At 43.3% G+C, this 13,386-nt stretch overlaps 1 protein-coding gene across 2 annotated transcripts in view; it reads right to left on the bottom strand.

Annotated features, from left to right (window-relative positions):
• Nucleotides 1–187: 187 nt before the first annotated feature.
• The window catches only part of tbx21 (T-box transcription factor 21), a 17,319-nt gene continuing 4,120 nt past the window's right edge, over nucleotides 188–13,386 (bottom strand). The window contains 6 exon segments of one of the 2 annotated variants that reach the window (NM_001199226.1): nucleotides 188–234; nucleotides 2,364–3,184; nucleotides 3,543–3,604; nucleotides 5,084–5,242; nucleotides 5,383–5,504; nucleotides 6,302–6,456. In NM_001199226.1, the coding sequence (NP_001186155.1) occupies nucleotides 2,392–3,184; nucleotides 3,543–3,604; nucleotides 5,084–5,242; nucleotides 5,383–5,504; nucleotides 6,302–6,456 (1,291 nt within the window). In that variant the 3' untranslated portion in view covers nucleotides 188–234; nucleotides 2,364–2,391. 2 annotated transcript variants of the gene reach the window in all.

Raw genomic sequence — 13,386 nt, 5'->3', positions numbered from 1 at the left:
CACAAACCAACATGCTTCACTATCCAACTGTTGGATGGAGAATTTGACCTTTCAAGTCTACCCCATCCTTATTCTCTTTGAGCTTTTTAAGTCATCAAGACTGGACTACATTTCCCATTCACAACTTAATTCTAATAAAAGGATGGCAAAGAATCATGGGTTATGGATTGTTTATAGAATATTTCTATTGGCAGGAGTTAGTTTTGTTTATTGTAAGGAGATGTACACTAGGAGGCAGTCCTGAGGAGTTTACACCACATACAGACAGAATGATCTATTTCTCTCAACTCACTAGCAGTCATGTTAATGCAGGTTCAGTGCCAGACAGCGTCACATACAAAATCATGTAACGCAAGATACAGAGTATAAAAATTTCTACACATTTTCCAAGCATTTGATCAAATCAATGTTTTTCATTTGCTCTTGCAATATTGAACACCTTATAAATAAAAAGTTAATTCACATCTCATTTTAATTGCACTTAAATAACAACGAATTGTCCACCTCTTAACAAACAACTGTAATAATGAAGTCCCTTTTTCATTCATTTAAACTGCTTAAGGGTAAAAATAAACTTTTCAGGAAGAGACTCATGTTAGCAATATCATATTTCTATACAGTGTCCAGCATATGATCAACTCTACATAAGAAAACATCTATAGCTAGACTTTTTAAATTCCAGTTGATTCCCTTTCCCCTTTTGTAGCACATGAAGTCAGTCCAATGACCTTTTCTGTGCTGTGGCATTATTGCATTATGATGGTGTCACAGCAAAGTCACATTATGCTAAGCTCTGTTTAGGGAAGGTGTCTTTCTGTTAGCGAACATATTTCATTTACAGAGTTCTGCAATACCACAGATCTGATTGTCTTCTCCATCCTGTTGCTCCAGTTTTATGTCAGAGAATTACTGATTTCTTCCGCCTTCCCATAGGAAAACCAGCTTCTCTGTTTGTTTGTAGAAAGGCAGTTTAGCCTGACACAAAATGGCAGAATTTCCCTTTGAAAGTTGGCATCTGTACAATTAATGAATTAATAATATAAAAACACCTTGAGGAGGTTAACAAAATTAACATCCAGTATATGTAAGTAGGATAAAAAACGTTTTTTTATTTATTTATATCTTACATTAAGTATATTCAATCATTGCCAGCAGGGCTGACTGTAGACACACAGACCCATTGTCTTTTAAAAAAAACTCAAAAGTGGATTTGTTTTGGTCACCTTCCAGTGTGAGTGAGTGACTGTGTTTGTGAGTCATGTTTTCATGGCTGGCCTGTCACTTAATAAGTGTGATTATATCATAATTATATAATGTGTCTTCTGACTGTACGCTGTATACGACATGGGTAATGATTTCGGGTCTGTGTTGTCTGACTGGCTCACGTTTTAATTAAGCACTTTTGTAGTTGTCTCAGATTGTCTGTGAGATATGCTGATTTCCATTGTGTTGTGAGTCTTTGGATTGGCTGCTAAGGCTGAGTTGTTCAAAATGACAGACCTGCTGTAGGCGGTAGTAGCTCACAGGAAGACTGGCCCGTCAGCCTTGATGCTGATTAGCCTTGACCCTTCAGGTCATGTGCTCGCTAAGCTCCCCTCACCTCTAACACCTGACGCTGGCCTCTGCTCTCGCCTGCGCGCTCGCCATCAGCCTGCAGTTCTTCACTGCTGTCACAAGGGGGAGTTCCAAACTCCTCAGACAGAGGATTAGACAGAAACGATTCCGTTTTGTTATTAACATACAACCAATCGTGTCTGCGTCTCATTACATTGGGTCATGTGACCGCGAGCATATACTAAAAGTAGAGCTGGAGAATAGTGTGTGTGTGTGTGTGTGTGTGTGAGTGTGTGTGTGTGTGTGTGTGAGCGAGAGCGTGTGTCTGTGTGTGAGTGTGATGGGGAAAGACTGGACAGTCCCTGCAGGGGTCTGTCAGCAGGTGTGCAGACATCTTATTTTTGCATCCCCAAACGTTAAAAAGACTTAAGTCACAGGTCTGTGTGTCTGTATGTTTCTAGGGCAGTGTCTGTGGACCCAGTCAAATCACCTTTGCACTTTGGCCCTCGCACACATTAACAGTGATGTTCAAAGTGTTCCTGTCTGACCTTAGGAGGTCCTTGTCCTCAAACACGTAACCAAACACAACCTTAGAGTAGCCTCCCTTTTGGGTTGTCGAGAGGTCCAGTCTGTCTGTATGTGTCAAAATGGCTGAGGTGCCATTTACCTGGCCCATCTGTGATGTTGGCGTTCTGTGGCCAATGGAGCTTCAGTCCAGCACCATTATATGACTTCATGGGACAGGCAGAGAGACACGGCCATGACGGAGATACCAAAGCACAAAGAGGACAGGAGGGGGACACTAGGAGAGGGTATTTATGTGGTGGGTGGGTGGCTTCAGTGGGAATAAAAGCCGTAGTAGCCGGCATCACTACCGCAGTCCTTTTCACAGACCTCCACGCTGCGGGTGGGCGGCGAGTTCTCCGTGCTGGAAGCGTAGGGTGACACTCGCCGCTTCTTGCCCTCTGCCCCGCCCTCAAACAGGCCGGAGTCAGCAGAGTCCACCGATTTGACCGAGGGGGGTTCCAGCCAGGGGTCCTCTCCCCCCACCCCCGCCTCCTTGGGCTTGTCCTGCAGCGATGGTGGGGGGCGGAGTGGCTCCAGGAGGGACGGGGGGTGGAGCCTGGGGTGACCTGGAGAGGTAGAGGACACAGGCCTGAACCAGCCTAGACTGGGGCCGACTTTACTGGGACAGGGATGGTTGAGGTACTGAGGGGAGGGCCGGCCGGTGCTCCAGGCTGCCGAGGAGGCTCCTGAGACGGATCCGCTGGCCGTGGCGAACGGGCTGTCCTCATAATAGCTCAGCGTGTGGTGGGCCGATGTCTGCAGGGGGAAGGGCTTGTAGAAGCTGTTGCTGGAGAAGTCACCCTCATAGGAGTTGAAGTCCAGCCGGTTGGAGGTGACACTTTGCTGGGGGGAGAGGTACCAGCGGCTGTGGGGGCTGGCTGAGGGGTCTTTGGTCTGATGGCCCATGGCTGCCATGTGCTCCCGGCTGTAGAAGCGGTTCTGGGGCAGAGGGTTCATGTACTGGTCCATCAGGTACCCCTGGGTATAGCAGGTACCTGCCAAAAGCTGCTGGCCCTCGGTGGGAGAGGGGGTGACACGGTCCGAGTCAGGCGGTGCGTACAGCCTAGGCAGGGGAACGGGGAGGAATGGGGAAGAAGACGTGTTACTTCCTGGCAAAACATGTGTCACATCAAATGTCTCTTAACCATCTAGCAGGCCTTTCACACCTCCTCATATCAACACATCTTTGTGAGATAGAAATACATTGGCCTATTAGGGTTAGCAATTGTATATTTATTAGTTGGAGATATCCAGTGTTGATATGGTAGGACTGAGTACGTGTGTGAGCACTGTGCCTCAGCGTCCGCTTGTACAGACATAGAGCTGGTTTAAACTGTCAAACGTTCTCATTCAAGACTACAGTTGTTTTTGAGGGGTTTCGTTTTCTCTTTATTCATTTGATTATTTTCTGGCATACTCACGCGTCATAATTGTCCCGGAAACCTTTAGCAAAGGGGTTATGGTCTATTTTCAGCTGGGTGATCTGTGTAAGAAATAGCAGGAGACAGGATGGGAGAGGGGGCAAGGATAGGACAGACAGATCATTGAGGAGAGAGAGCGTGAGAGCTTAGACGCATAGGAAAAAGAGGGGGAGAGAGAGAGGGGGAGAGAGAGATCACTGACTGCATGAAATTACTAATGAGGGTTACACACAGTTTATTTTCTTATCGTGGGAAGTCTTCTTGTTTGGCACTTCAGTGTGAGTACACTTCTACTCCTAATTACGTTATAAACGTCTATGGCAGTGGTCACCACCCTTTTCTGAGTAAAGATCACTTTCTGAGTCAAAATGCATGCTGAGATCTACCGCTCTGTTGCATGCCTATGCAACATAAACCAATTAAAAACAGTACTGTAGCAGTGAGGTTTGTGCAGTAAGCTATAGGCCCAATACATGATCACCGCATACTGGCTTTGCTAGAATTTACCTGCCAATGCATTGTTGTTCGGGACATTTAAAAAAAATGATATTTCAAAATTTGAGGTAGGCTATGTGATCACACCGGTAATAGATCCGTTGTACTACTTGAGGCACAGCTGAGTGAGCACACATTTAGCTTTTTATTTTACTGGGCTGATGTGCCTGCATCAGCTGGTCAGTCTCAGCTGAGGGAGAGTGCAGCAGACTGAGTGTCCGCTTCTCAACATCCCTCTGCTCTCCATTTCCTCCACTGACACTGACCAAAAAGGGACACCGTCTTCCAGCTGATGGCGAAACTCGAGTCGCACCGCATTACTTCTGCCTCATGCACAAATTCATGTTGTTACTCCTATGAACAGAGAAATATTACTTGATATTAAAAAAGACCCAAGCCGCTAATAATAACAACAATGCAAGCCTATCGATACTTTCCTCCTCATTCATTACTGCTGCGGTGCTTGTTTGTTCCCTGAGTGGAAATAGGAAGAACGCACATTTTATGGGTGATAAAAGTGTTGAAAACAAAGTGTTGACAGTGCTGAGTAAGAACTGAAACATGAACTCACTCATATAAACAGCAGCTCTTTGCTGTATTCGTTGACAGTCTCTCTCTAGTCATGGTTTTAAATGTTTTGAAATCTCACAGTATCAATTTTGCCATAGCTTTCTTTTATGCCTGGTACGTTACTGCAGACTATGTCATCTGAGCAATCTGATTGGCCAGCGGAGGCATAGTGCACTTGATTTCCTCTCCAGGCCCACCGGGAAGGCAGAGTTTGTACCTTCAGACACATGAAATGGCAACAGTTTGCCTACCCGGCGCGCAGGGCAGCTGAATTGGCTGCACCTACCACCAACAACCCGAGAATAATAATAAAAAAAGGCTTCATCGTAGTTTTTTTTTACAAAAACGTTTGGCGATCGACTAGAAATGCCTTGGAGATCGACAAGTCGATCGACCGGTTGGTGACCCCTGGTCTATGTTATGCTAAGGAAAAGGTCTAGTCAAATGAGCTGTTGAGGTCAGGCGAGGTGACTCACGTCTGCGTTCTGATAGGCTGTGACGGCTATGAATTGGGTCTCTGGGAAGACGAAGGTCTGGGCCTTGGCGGTGAGGAAGAGGTCCTCAGAACCATCCTCCTTCACTTCGATGATGTGCAGCCGTGGCTGGTACTTATGAAGCGACTGCAGAACGATCATCTAAGAGGGAACAGCACTGGAGAGTTAGTCCTAGAAGGGCATTAACGACCATGAGAAAAACGATGGAAAGTACCACCAATGGAAAATCTCATTTGGATTTTATGACATCTTTAAATGAGTGTCTGAGGCATATCTGTTACCTGCCCCACGTTGTTGGCGCTGCCCTTGTTGTTGGTGAGCTTGAGCTTGCCAAAGGACACCTCCTGCCTCATCCAGTGAGCCCCTGTGTTGGGGGAGTCTGGGTGCATATACCTCCTGTTCCCTATGGGGTAGAGTTAGCAACAACGTTAATGAAGCTTTCCTGAAGCCCTTTATAAGTCTACATAGGCTTACATTAATGCTGCACAAATCGTATACAAGCAAATGCCATAGTAAACAATCACAGCTCCAGGTAACATTAGCAAAACGACCTACTAACCTGTTACTAAAGAATCATAGCTACCACAACAATGTTACCACGGCTACCACTACACTGTAATTAGTCAGGAGCCACACAGCCACAATACATGTTAGTGTATGACACAGGTTGACCTATTTCAATGACTGCAGTGCTGTATGGCTGGTTGAAATTGTCATCGTTCACAAAACAATGTAGCTGCCTTAGGTTGAGTCTCTTGGTGATTTCACTCATACTGGGTAAATTGAAATGAATAGAGTAGAGTGAGAGGGATGATTAGCCACTGAGGAAAAGACTGAATCCATGTCCCATTCAATCGATAAGCATGGTTATAAATGCTATGGTCACGTTGATGCTCTAACTCTCAATGCTACTCTGGAGGGATCCTCCTTTGGATTCACTCATTGTACCATTGTATGTCATTGATTGGAGCAGTATGAATGACATAGAGTGCGGTGTGGCAATATATACTTACTATATTTTAACATTTAAGTCATTTAGCAGATGCTCTTATCCAAAGCGACTTACAATAGCAAATAGGGTTAAGTGCCTTGCTCAAGGGCAGATTTTTCACCTAGTCTGCTCAGGGATTTGAACCAGTGACCTTTCGGGTTACTGGTCCAGTGTTGGCCCAAACATTCTTAACCGCTAGGTAATCATACCTGGCATGTTACCCTCTGCTTTGCCACACTGGACCCACTTGCCTCCCTGGTACCTCCAGTGGTGCTGGTCGGATAGGACCACGTCCACATACACATTGTAGTGGGCTGACGGGTCCAGAACGCTGATGTTGAAACTCAGGAAGGGGAACATCCTCCTAGAGTAGAAGAGAGGAGAAAAATGTCATCATAAGATGAGAGAAGAGGTAGATATAGTTGGTTAAAATACACTGAAACTGTAGTGTTTTCTTATAGAGCCAGATTGAAATTAAGTAACACAAAATGATGCGGTATTGCTCTTTATAAAAAACGTATTATGAGTGGTGTTATTGCTTTACTACCATTATTCCTATGTGGATATATACACACAATTGAAGTAAAAATATATGAATGCAATTAACATTTCCTGACTTGACAGCTTTACAACACTACCATCACAATGCCAAAATCTACTTTTAGCTACACATTGTACTGCAATCGGAAGCAATCACAAGGCATCTTTGTCAGAACAACAGCGAGCAAGATAAAGAGGGGACTTCTGGGTGTACATTTTCGAAGGTGTAGTGTGTGTTTCTTTCGTTAGAGAGCTGAGGGGCAGAGTGGGGGGGGGGATATGAGTGTACTGGAGGTTAATATTTAATATGACTGTTAATAAAAGATGGACCAGAAAGCAGCGTCTGATTGCTGGAGCTTTACTTTGGTGAACAGATTTTGAGCACCGGGTCCGTGGAGGTAACGGGGAGGTCAGCCTGTCCCCAGGCAATAAAGTAGGGGATTGCTGGCTAAAGTTCGGCCAAACACAGGAAAAGCACACACACACACACACACACACACACACACACACACACACACACACACACACACACACACACACACACACACACACACACACACACACACACACACACACACACAGATGTACACAGTGAGCATACGCGCGCATGTACGGGAGCACGTACACAACACAACCACAGGATTTCTTTCTGCTGGAGTGGATTCTCCCGAATACATTATATAACCCCTCGCCCTCAGGCGCCCTGGCATATATACTTTATATACACATATCAGTTTACACTAGGCTGTATATGCCTTCATTATGATACTGCAGGTTGCTGCTGTTTGTGGCGCTAAATCATCGTGGCACACTTGACCTTTGGTCCATTGTTTTTACACTCCGTAGTACCTGAGGCTGCAGCGCTGCCAATACAATACATTCGTTGAGATAGTGTGCTTCAGTGGCGGATAGATCAGATAAGGCTTTGCCCATTCATTTGCGGTGGTTCTAAGTTCTAGAAGCTGTGCTAAAAAGACACTTCCTTTACAGATACTCTCATCGCCACCAACCAGCCAACTCAGGAAATGACTATTATTATCCATTGCAGTCCATTTGGAGACAGGTTTTGATAAGTAGCATGAGCTAGAAACACCATAGCAACCTGACAATTGTTTGCTCAGTGTGTCAATGTGTTTGTACTGTGTCCCTATCCAAATAAAAGAAACTATGGCGAGAATAATAATGCAATTTCGCGACAAAATTAATAATTAATACTGCAGGTGCTTACTTTTCAGAGGGTTAAATGTTGGTCTCATTAAACCATGGTAAAGTATTTAATGCTACAATACTATAGCAGAGATTGAGGGAGAGAGATGCTCTGCCTCTTACATTGACAGTACTGTCTGCCTCGGTATGATAGAAGGGGTATTACCTTTTCCACTTGGTGTGAGCCTATAAATTCAGCTCATTTAAATTCAGTCTACTCAACCCTCAAGCTGTTTCAGCATTAAGCAGTGTAAAACAAGTGAGGTGTATAAATAGATATTTGTTTTTATGGGGAAACTGTGTGTGTGTGTGTGTGTGTGTGTGTGTGTGTGTGTGTGTGTGTGTGTGTGTGTGTGTGTGTGTGTGTGTGTGGACAGAGGGCATTCACTCTGGAGGGTAACACCTACACCATTGGGGGGGTGTATGTGTATATGTGTGTGTGTGTATTGTGTGTATCTCACAGATTTCAGTGCCACAGTCATTTAGTCAAGTCAACCTGTACTCTGCTGATACCAAACAGAGTTCCCTCTTCAATGACCATGTTTCCATCCACAGTTTTTATGCGAGTAAAGTCACACTGTACACAAATAAATCACCACGGCTCTGATAAAAAATGTTTAAAAGCCAACAGATCATTTTTAGGTTCGACATGGTTATTCGAGAAATGGCGGTGGATACGCCTTTATGCGCAAATATTGATATAACAACCATCAAATGGAAGTAAACTTGGAGTCACGTGATGATATGGTGTGTGGTCCTCCCACTACGACTTGGGAAACCATGCAGTTTACTAGGCATCAGATGAAATAAATGATGATGAACTTCATAGGGCGGTGAAAGTGCACAGTGATCTTGATGCTCCTTTCCAATAAATATCGAGGGTCTTATTCTGGTGAAATAATGATCGATGCTTGACTGCCAATTGACAAATAAAAATATTCTCGTTCTTATCCATAACAATCTCATCATGTAGACTAGACTACCCGCACAGCCTACCCGCACAGCCTACCCGCACTCTATCTGCTAGACTAGACTAACCGCACTCTATCTGCTAGACTACTGCTAGACTAGACTACCCGCACAGCCTACCCGCACTCTATCTGCTAGACTACTGCTAGACTAGACTACCCGCACTCTATCTGCTAGACTACTGCTTGACTAGACTACCCGCACTCTATCTGCTAGCTGTTAGTAGGCATATTTGCTATTTAACGCAACAGTTTGTGTAGAGTTGAAAATGCAAGCAAAACACATTGAATATTCGATTTTTATTCGGTACATGAAAACATAAGCGAAAATGTAAATGTTGTGTACACTACGTCATCACGTACTGATTTTCATCTGTAACAAGTCAGTTTGGTGGAAACCACTGGTGGGGAAATCAGCATATTTTATTTATGCGGATTTGAGAATATTCACATGAAAATTTGCCGCCAATTGGATGAAAACCTAGCAACTGTTATAGAATATGTTTTGTTTGTGTTTGTTCTGCATGCTTCTCTGACAAGATGGAAGCGGCTGTCATATACTGTATCCGTAGGAGTGTAACGCCCTGGCCATAGAGAGGGGTTTTTGTTCTTTATTTTGGTTAGGCCAGGGCGTTACATTGGGTGGGCGTTCTATGTTCCTTTCTCTATGTTTTTGTATTTCTTTGTTTTGGGCCGTGTGTGGCTCCCAATCAGGCACAGCTGAAGCTCGTTGTTGCTGATTGGGAGTCACACATAAGGAGCATGTTTTTCCTTTGGGTTTTGTGGGTAATTGTTTCTGTTAGTGTTTTGCACCTGACAGGACTGTTTGGCTGTCGGTTTTCTTGTTTTGTTTGTATAGTGTTCTTGCTTTATTAAATATTCAATGATGAACACTAACTCCGCTGCACCTTGGTCTACTCTCTCTCACGACAGCCGTTACAAGGAGATAATGTGCCAACTGATTTCATTGACAAAACTCACGAGACCGTACACACATCATATACCCTTTGTACAAAATCGAATTAGGTGATGCTATATTTTCCGTCCACAGTAAACCCCTACACTGTTGGATAACAGTCTGGCTATGTGCATCATGGGCAGCCCAGTGCAACAATCAATCACAATTCTTGGTGAAATCCAAGTATTATGGCAGCTCCTTAGCTGCTAACAAATAACAGGTGATAGGTTTCTCCATCCATGTCTGTGTTTAAAGGCCCAGTGCAGTCAAAAATCTGTTTTTCCTGTGTTTTGTATTATATTGTACAACAGCTGATGAAACTAACATTGTAAAAGTGTGAACATGTTTTATCAGTATTATTTCCTGATAGTTGCTGGTTGAAAATACAATCTATACAGGTCCTTCTAATCAGCAGATTTCCATGGGCGGGAGTTTCGGCTTTCGGGTCAATTGATTTATAGAGAGAGTTGCAAACCTCTCTGCCAATGACAGCTAATTTTCAGTTTTCCCCTCCCCACTCAGGCCACTCTCAGACAGTCCTAGCTAAATTCATACTTTAGAAATAGTTGTTTTCTTAATGGAAATCTATTACAGTAAGGCACTTAATTGTTACCCAGAAATGATTTGATATTGAATTAAAAAAAACAGCTGCATTGGGCATTTAATATAAGTGAAAACAGAAACTGGTGGCAGGCTGTTTGAGTCATGAGTAGTACCGCACTACCCCTGAGCCATGAGATGAACAGAAAACAACAACACTGAAAGTTGACATTTTCCTTCACTTATATTATCAAACTTATTTAAACTGAGGCCTTTTATCAGAAATCAGAACTTGTCGAGGGGAAACCAACGACGGCGCCACAGACGTGGAGGAGGTTCAGGGGTTTTTGTTATTGATAGTGCAGGCTGAGATCTGGAAACTTCTCTGTCAGTGGCTGAATGTCAGAGAGGCTGACTGAGATGGGACAATGACAGAATGGTCTAGCCGTGCCATGATTCCATGTCCAGTGACTCCTACACTAGTGTCTAGGACTGTAGGCGAAACCTGTCTGGTATGACAGGGCCTGTGGTGGCAAAGGCCGTGTCCATTCTGAGTAAATCCTCGTATTTACGTCAAATGTAGTCATTGCTGTACCTGTAGTACTTGCCAGACTGCCGCTCATTTAAAATGTGGGTGAAGTTAAAAAATAAAATGTCAATGAAAAAAATGGTATTGTCGTTGAAATGGAGTAGAGAGAAAGAGAGAGCACACAGCAAAGGAAAAACGGGGTAGAGGGAAAGAGAGAGAAAGAAGGAGAGAGAAAAAGGAGGGGTTGTCCTGGGGATGTGAAGCAGAAGCTGGAAAGTGACTGGATATTCACCGGGGAGAAGACTTTGATGCTTGAGCGCACCCACTGATTCAACAGGACAGGAGTTCAGGTCCAGTTTGTGTCACCACACAAGTACACTTGATCAACTATGATGAAAACATGCCAGTCTACAGCTGCTGCTGGACACAAGCAGAGTTTCACACTATTTATAGGCATCTATTCTCTGTCCACTGTATCAATGTGCAGTATAGATAACCTCTCTGTACACAGAAAACAGTACAGGTGCAACGATTGCAGCTCAGGAATTTATAGTCAGATGATGTTATTTGATACACATTGAAGATATGATTGATGATACAGTATACTGTTTGCATTGGATGAATCAGTAAAACAGTAGACTTCAGATATTGGCTGCACAGTAATTCAAATATACTGAATATATACAAACATATTATTGCTGAAAGCGTGAACCTCAAATCAAACCCACTGGGCAAAAACTGGTTGAATCAACGTTGGTGCCACGGCATTTCAACCGTAAATGTCTATGTGATGATGTTGAATCAACGTGGAAAACTAATTGGATTTGCGAAACGTCATCAACATAAGGGCATTTTGTATTTTTTTCACTTTTAACCTAAATCAAATGACATGGTGATTTGTTTTGTTGATTTCACGTTGAATTCACGTTAGTTGACAACTCAACCAAATGTAAATCAAAAGTAAATGTTGAACTGACGTGTGTGCCTAGAGGGATGGTTTCTATGAGTGGACGTCACCATACTGTACATGCTCCATATTCTCCACATCCGTGAAGAACCTAAACATCAGAGCATACAGGAAGTACTTGGGTTAGTTCTTTCTGAAGAGTCTGCATTAGAGGTTTCTGCAAGACATTGCATCCTTTATGTATGCACTCACCAACAGCTGTACAGGATGTGACAAGTCATTTAAAAAGCCTAAGACACCAAAACCTTGAAATAGTCCTACTTCTGCTTCACTAGAGAGAGAGAGGGGAGGGGGGGGGGGCATTTCTCCTTTGCCAAGATAATCCATCCATATCAAGAAGGTGATTAAACAGCATGATCATTACACAGATGCACTTTGTGCTGGGGACAATAAAAGGCCACTCTAAAATGTGCAGTTTTGTCACACAATGCCACAAAACACAACTTTTTGAGGGAGTGTGCAGTTGGCATGCTGACTGCAGGAATGTCCAACAGAGCTGTTGCCAGAGAATTTAATGCTAATTTCTCTACCAAGAGCCGCCTCCAACGTTGTTTTAGAGAATTTGGTAGTACGGGGTGCTGAGGAGTATTTGTAATAAAGCCCTTTTGTCCGGAAAAACTAATTCTGATTGGCTGGGCCTGGTTCCCCAGTGGGTGTCCTGGCTCCTAAGGGGTGGGCCCATGCCCTCCTAGGCCCACCCATTGCTGCGCCCCTGCCCAGTCATGTGAAATCCATAGATAAGGGCCTAATGAATTTATTTAAATTGACTGATTTCCTTCTATGAACTGTAACTCAGTAAAATCTTTGAAATTGTTGCATGTTGCATTTATATTTTTGTTCAGTAGATGCATTACCCAGACACAGACTAGGTTGCGCTTGACGTTTACAACCCCTAATTGCTATCTCTACAAACGCTAATGTACATTTGTATTCAATGCCAGTTTTCAGGAACACCTCTTGACAGCTACAGTAAATAAAGCAGCCATCTGACACTTTCCGCTACAGTTTCAAAAGCCAGCATACTACTACTCCATGTACTGGAGCTGTAAAAATGATAATACAAACAATGTATTTATATAGTACTTTTATAGTACCAAAGACGCTTAAAACCAATCAACAAACAAACTCTACTTCATCCTTCACCCTCATACTCTACTTCAGTCATGTTCATTATTAGTTTATAGATAGTTTATACATGGGTAATAAACTGTTAAAACACAATGGTTTAATTCAATTGTGATTGATCCTAAATATATATATTTTTTTAATGTTGAAATGGGTTTTTTTGTAACATATTAAGCGAGAAATACATCCTTGATGTGTTTCTCACAACATTATCAAGATTCAATGAACCAGAAACAGACTCTGAGCAGGTTACCATGATTCCTGTGTCTCAAGTTAGCTCAAAACTCTTCCTCTGAAAGAGGCTGTCTACACCGTTAAAACGCACTCAATCATATCTCCTTCTAAGAACACATCATGCTAAAGATCAATAACAGTTAGAAACAGAAGCGAATTAGAGGACATTAAAGATTTAAACGATATCAAAATCCGGAAGGCACACAACAACGCAATGGCCGTCTCCT

Source organism: Salmo salar, chromosome 19 (assembly GCF_965601325.2).
Source record: "Salmo salar chromosome 19, fSalSal1, whole genome shotgun sequence".
Lineage (NCBI taxonomy): Eukaryota > Metazoa > Chordata > Actinopteri > Salmoniformes > Salmonidae > Salmo > Salmo salar.
The sequence above is the reverse complement of the archived record's forward strand: the minus strand, read 5'-3'. Positions and strand labels throughout refer to the sequence as shown.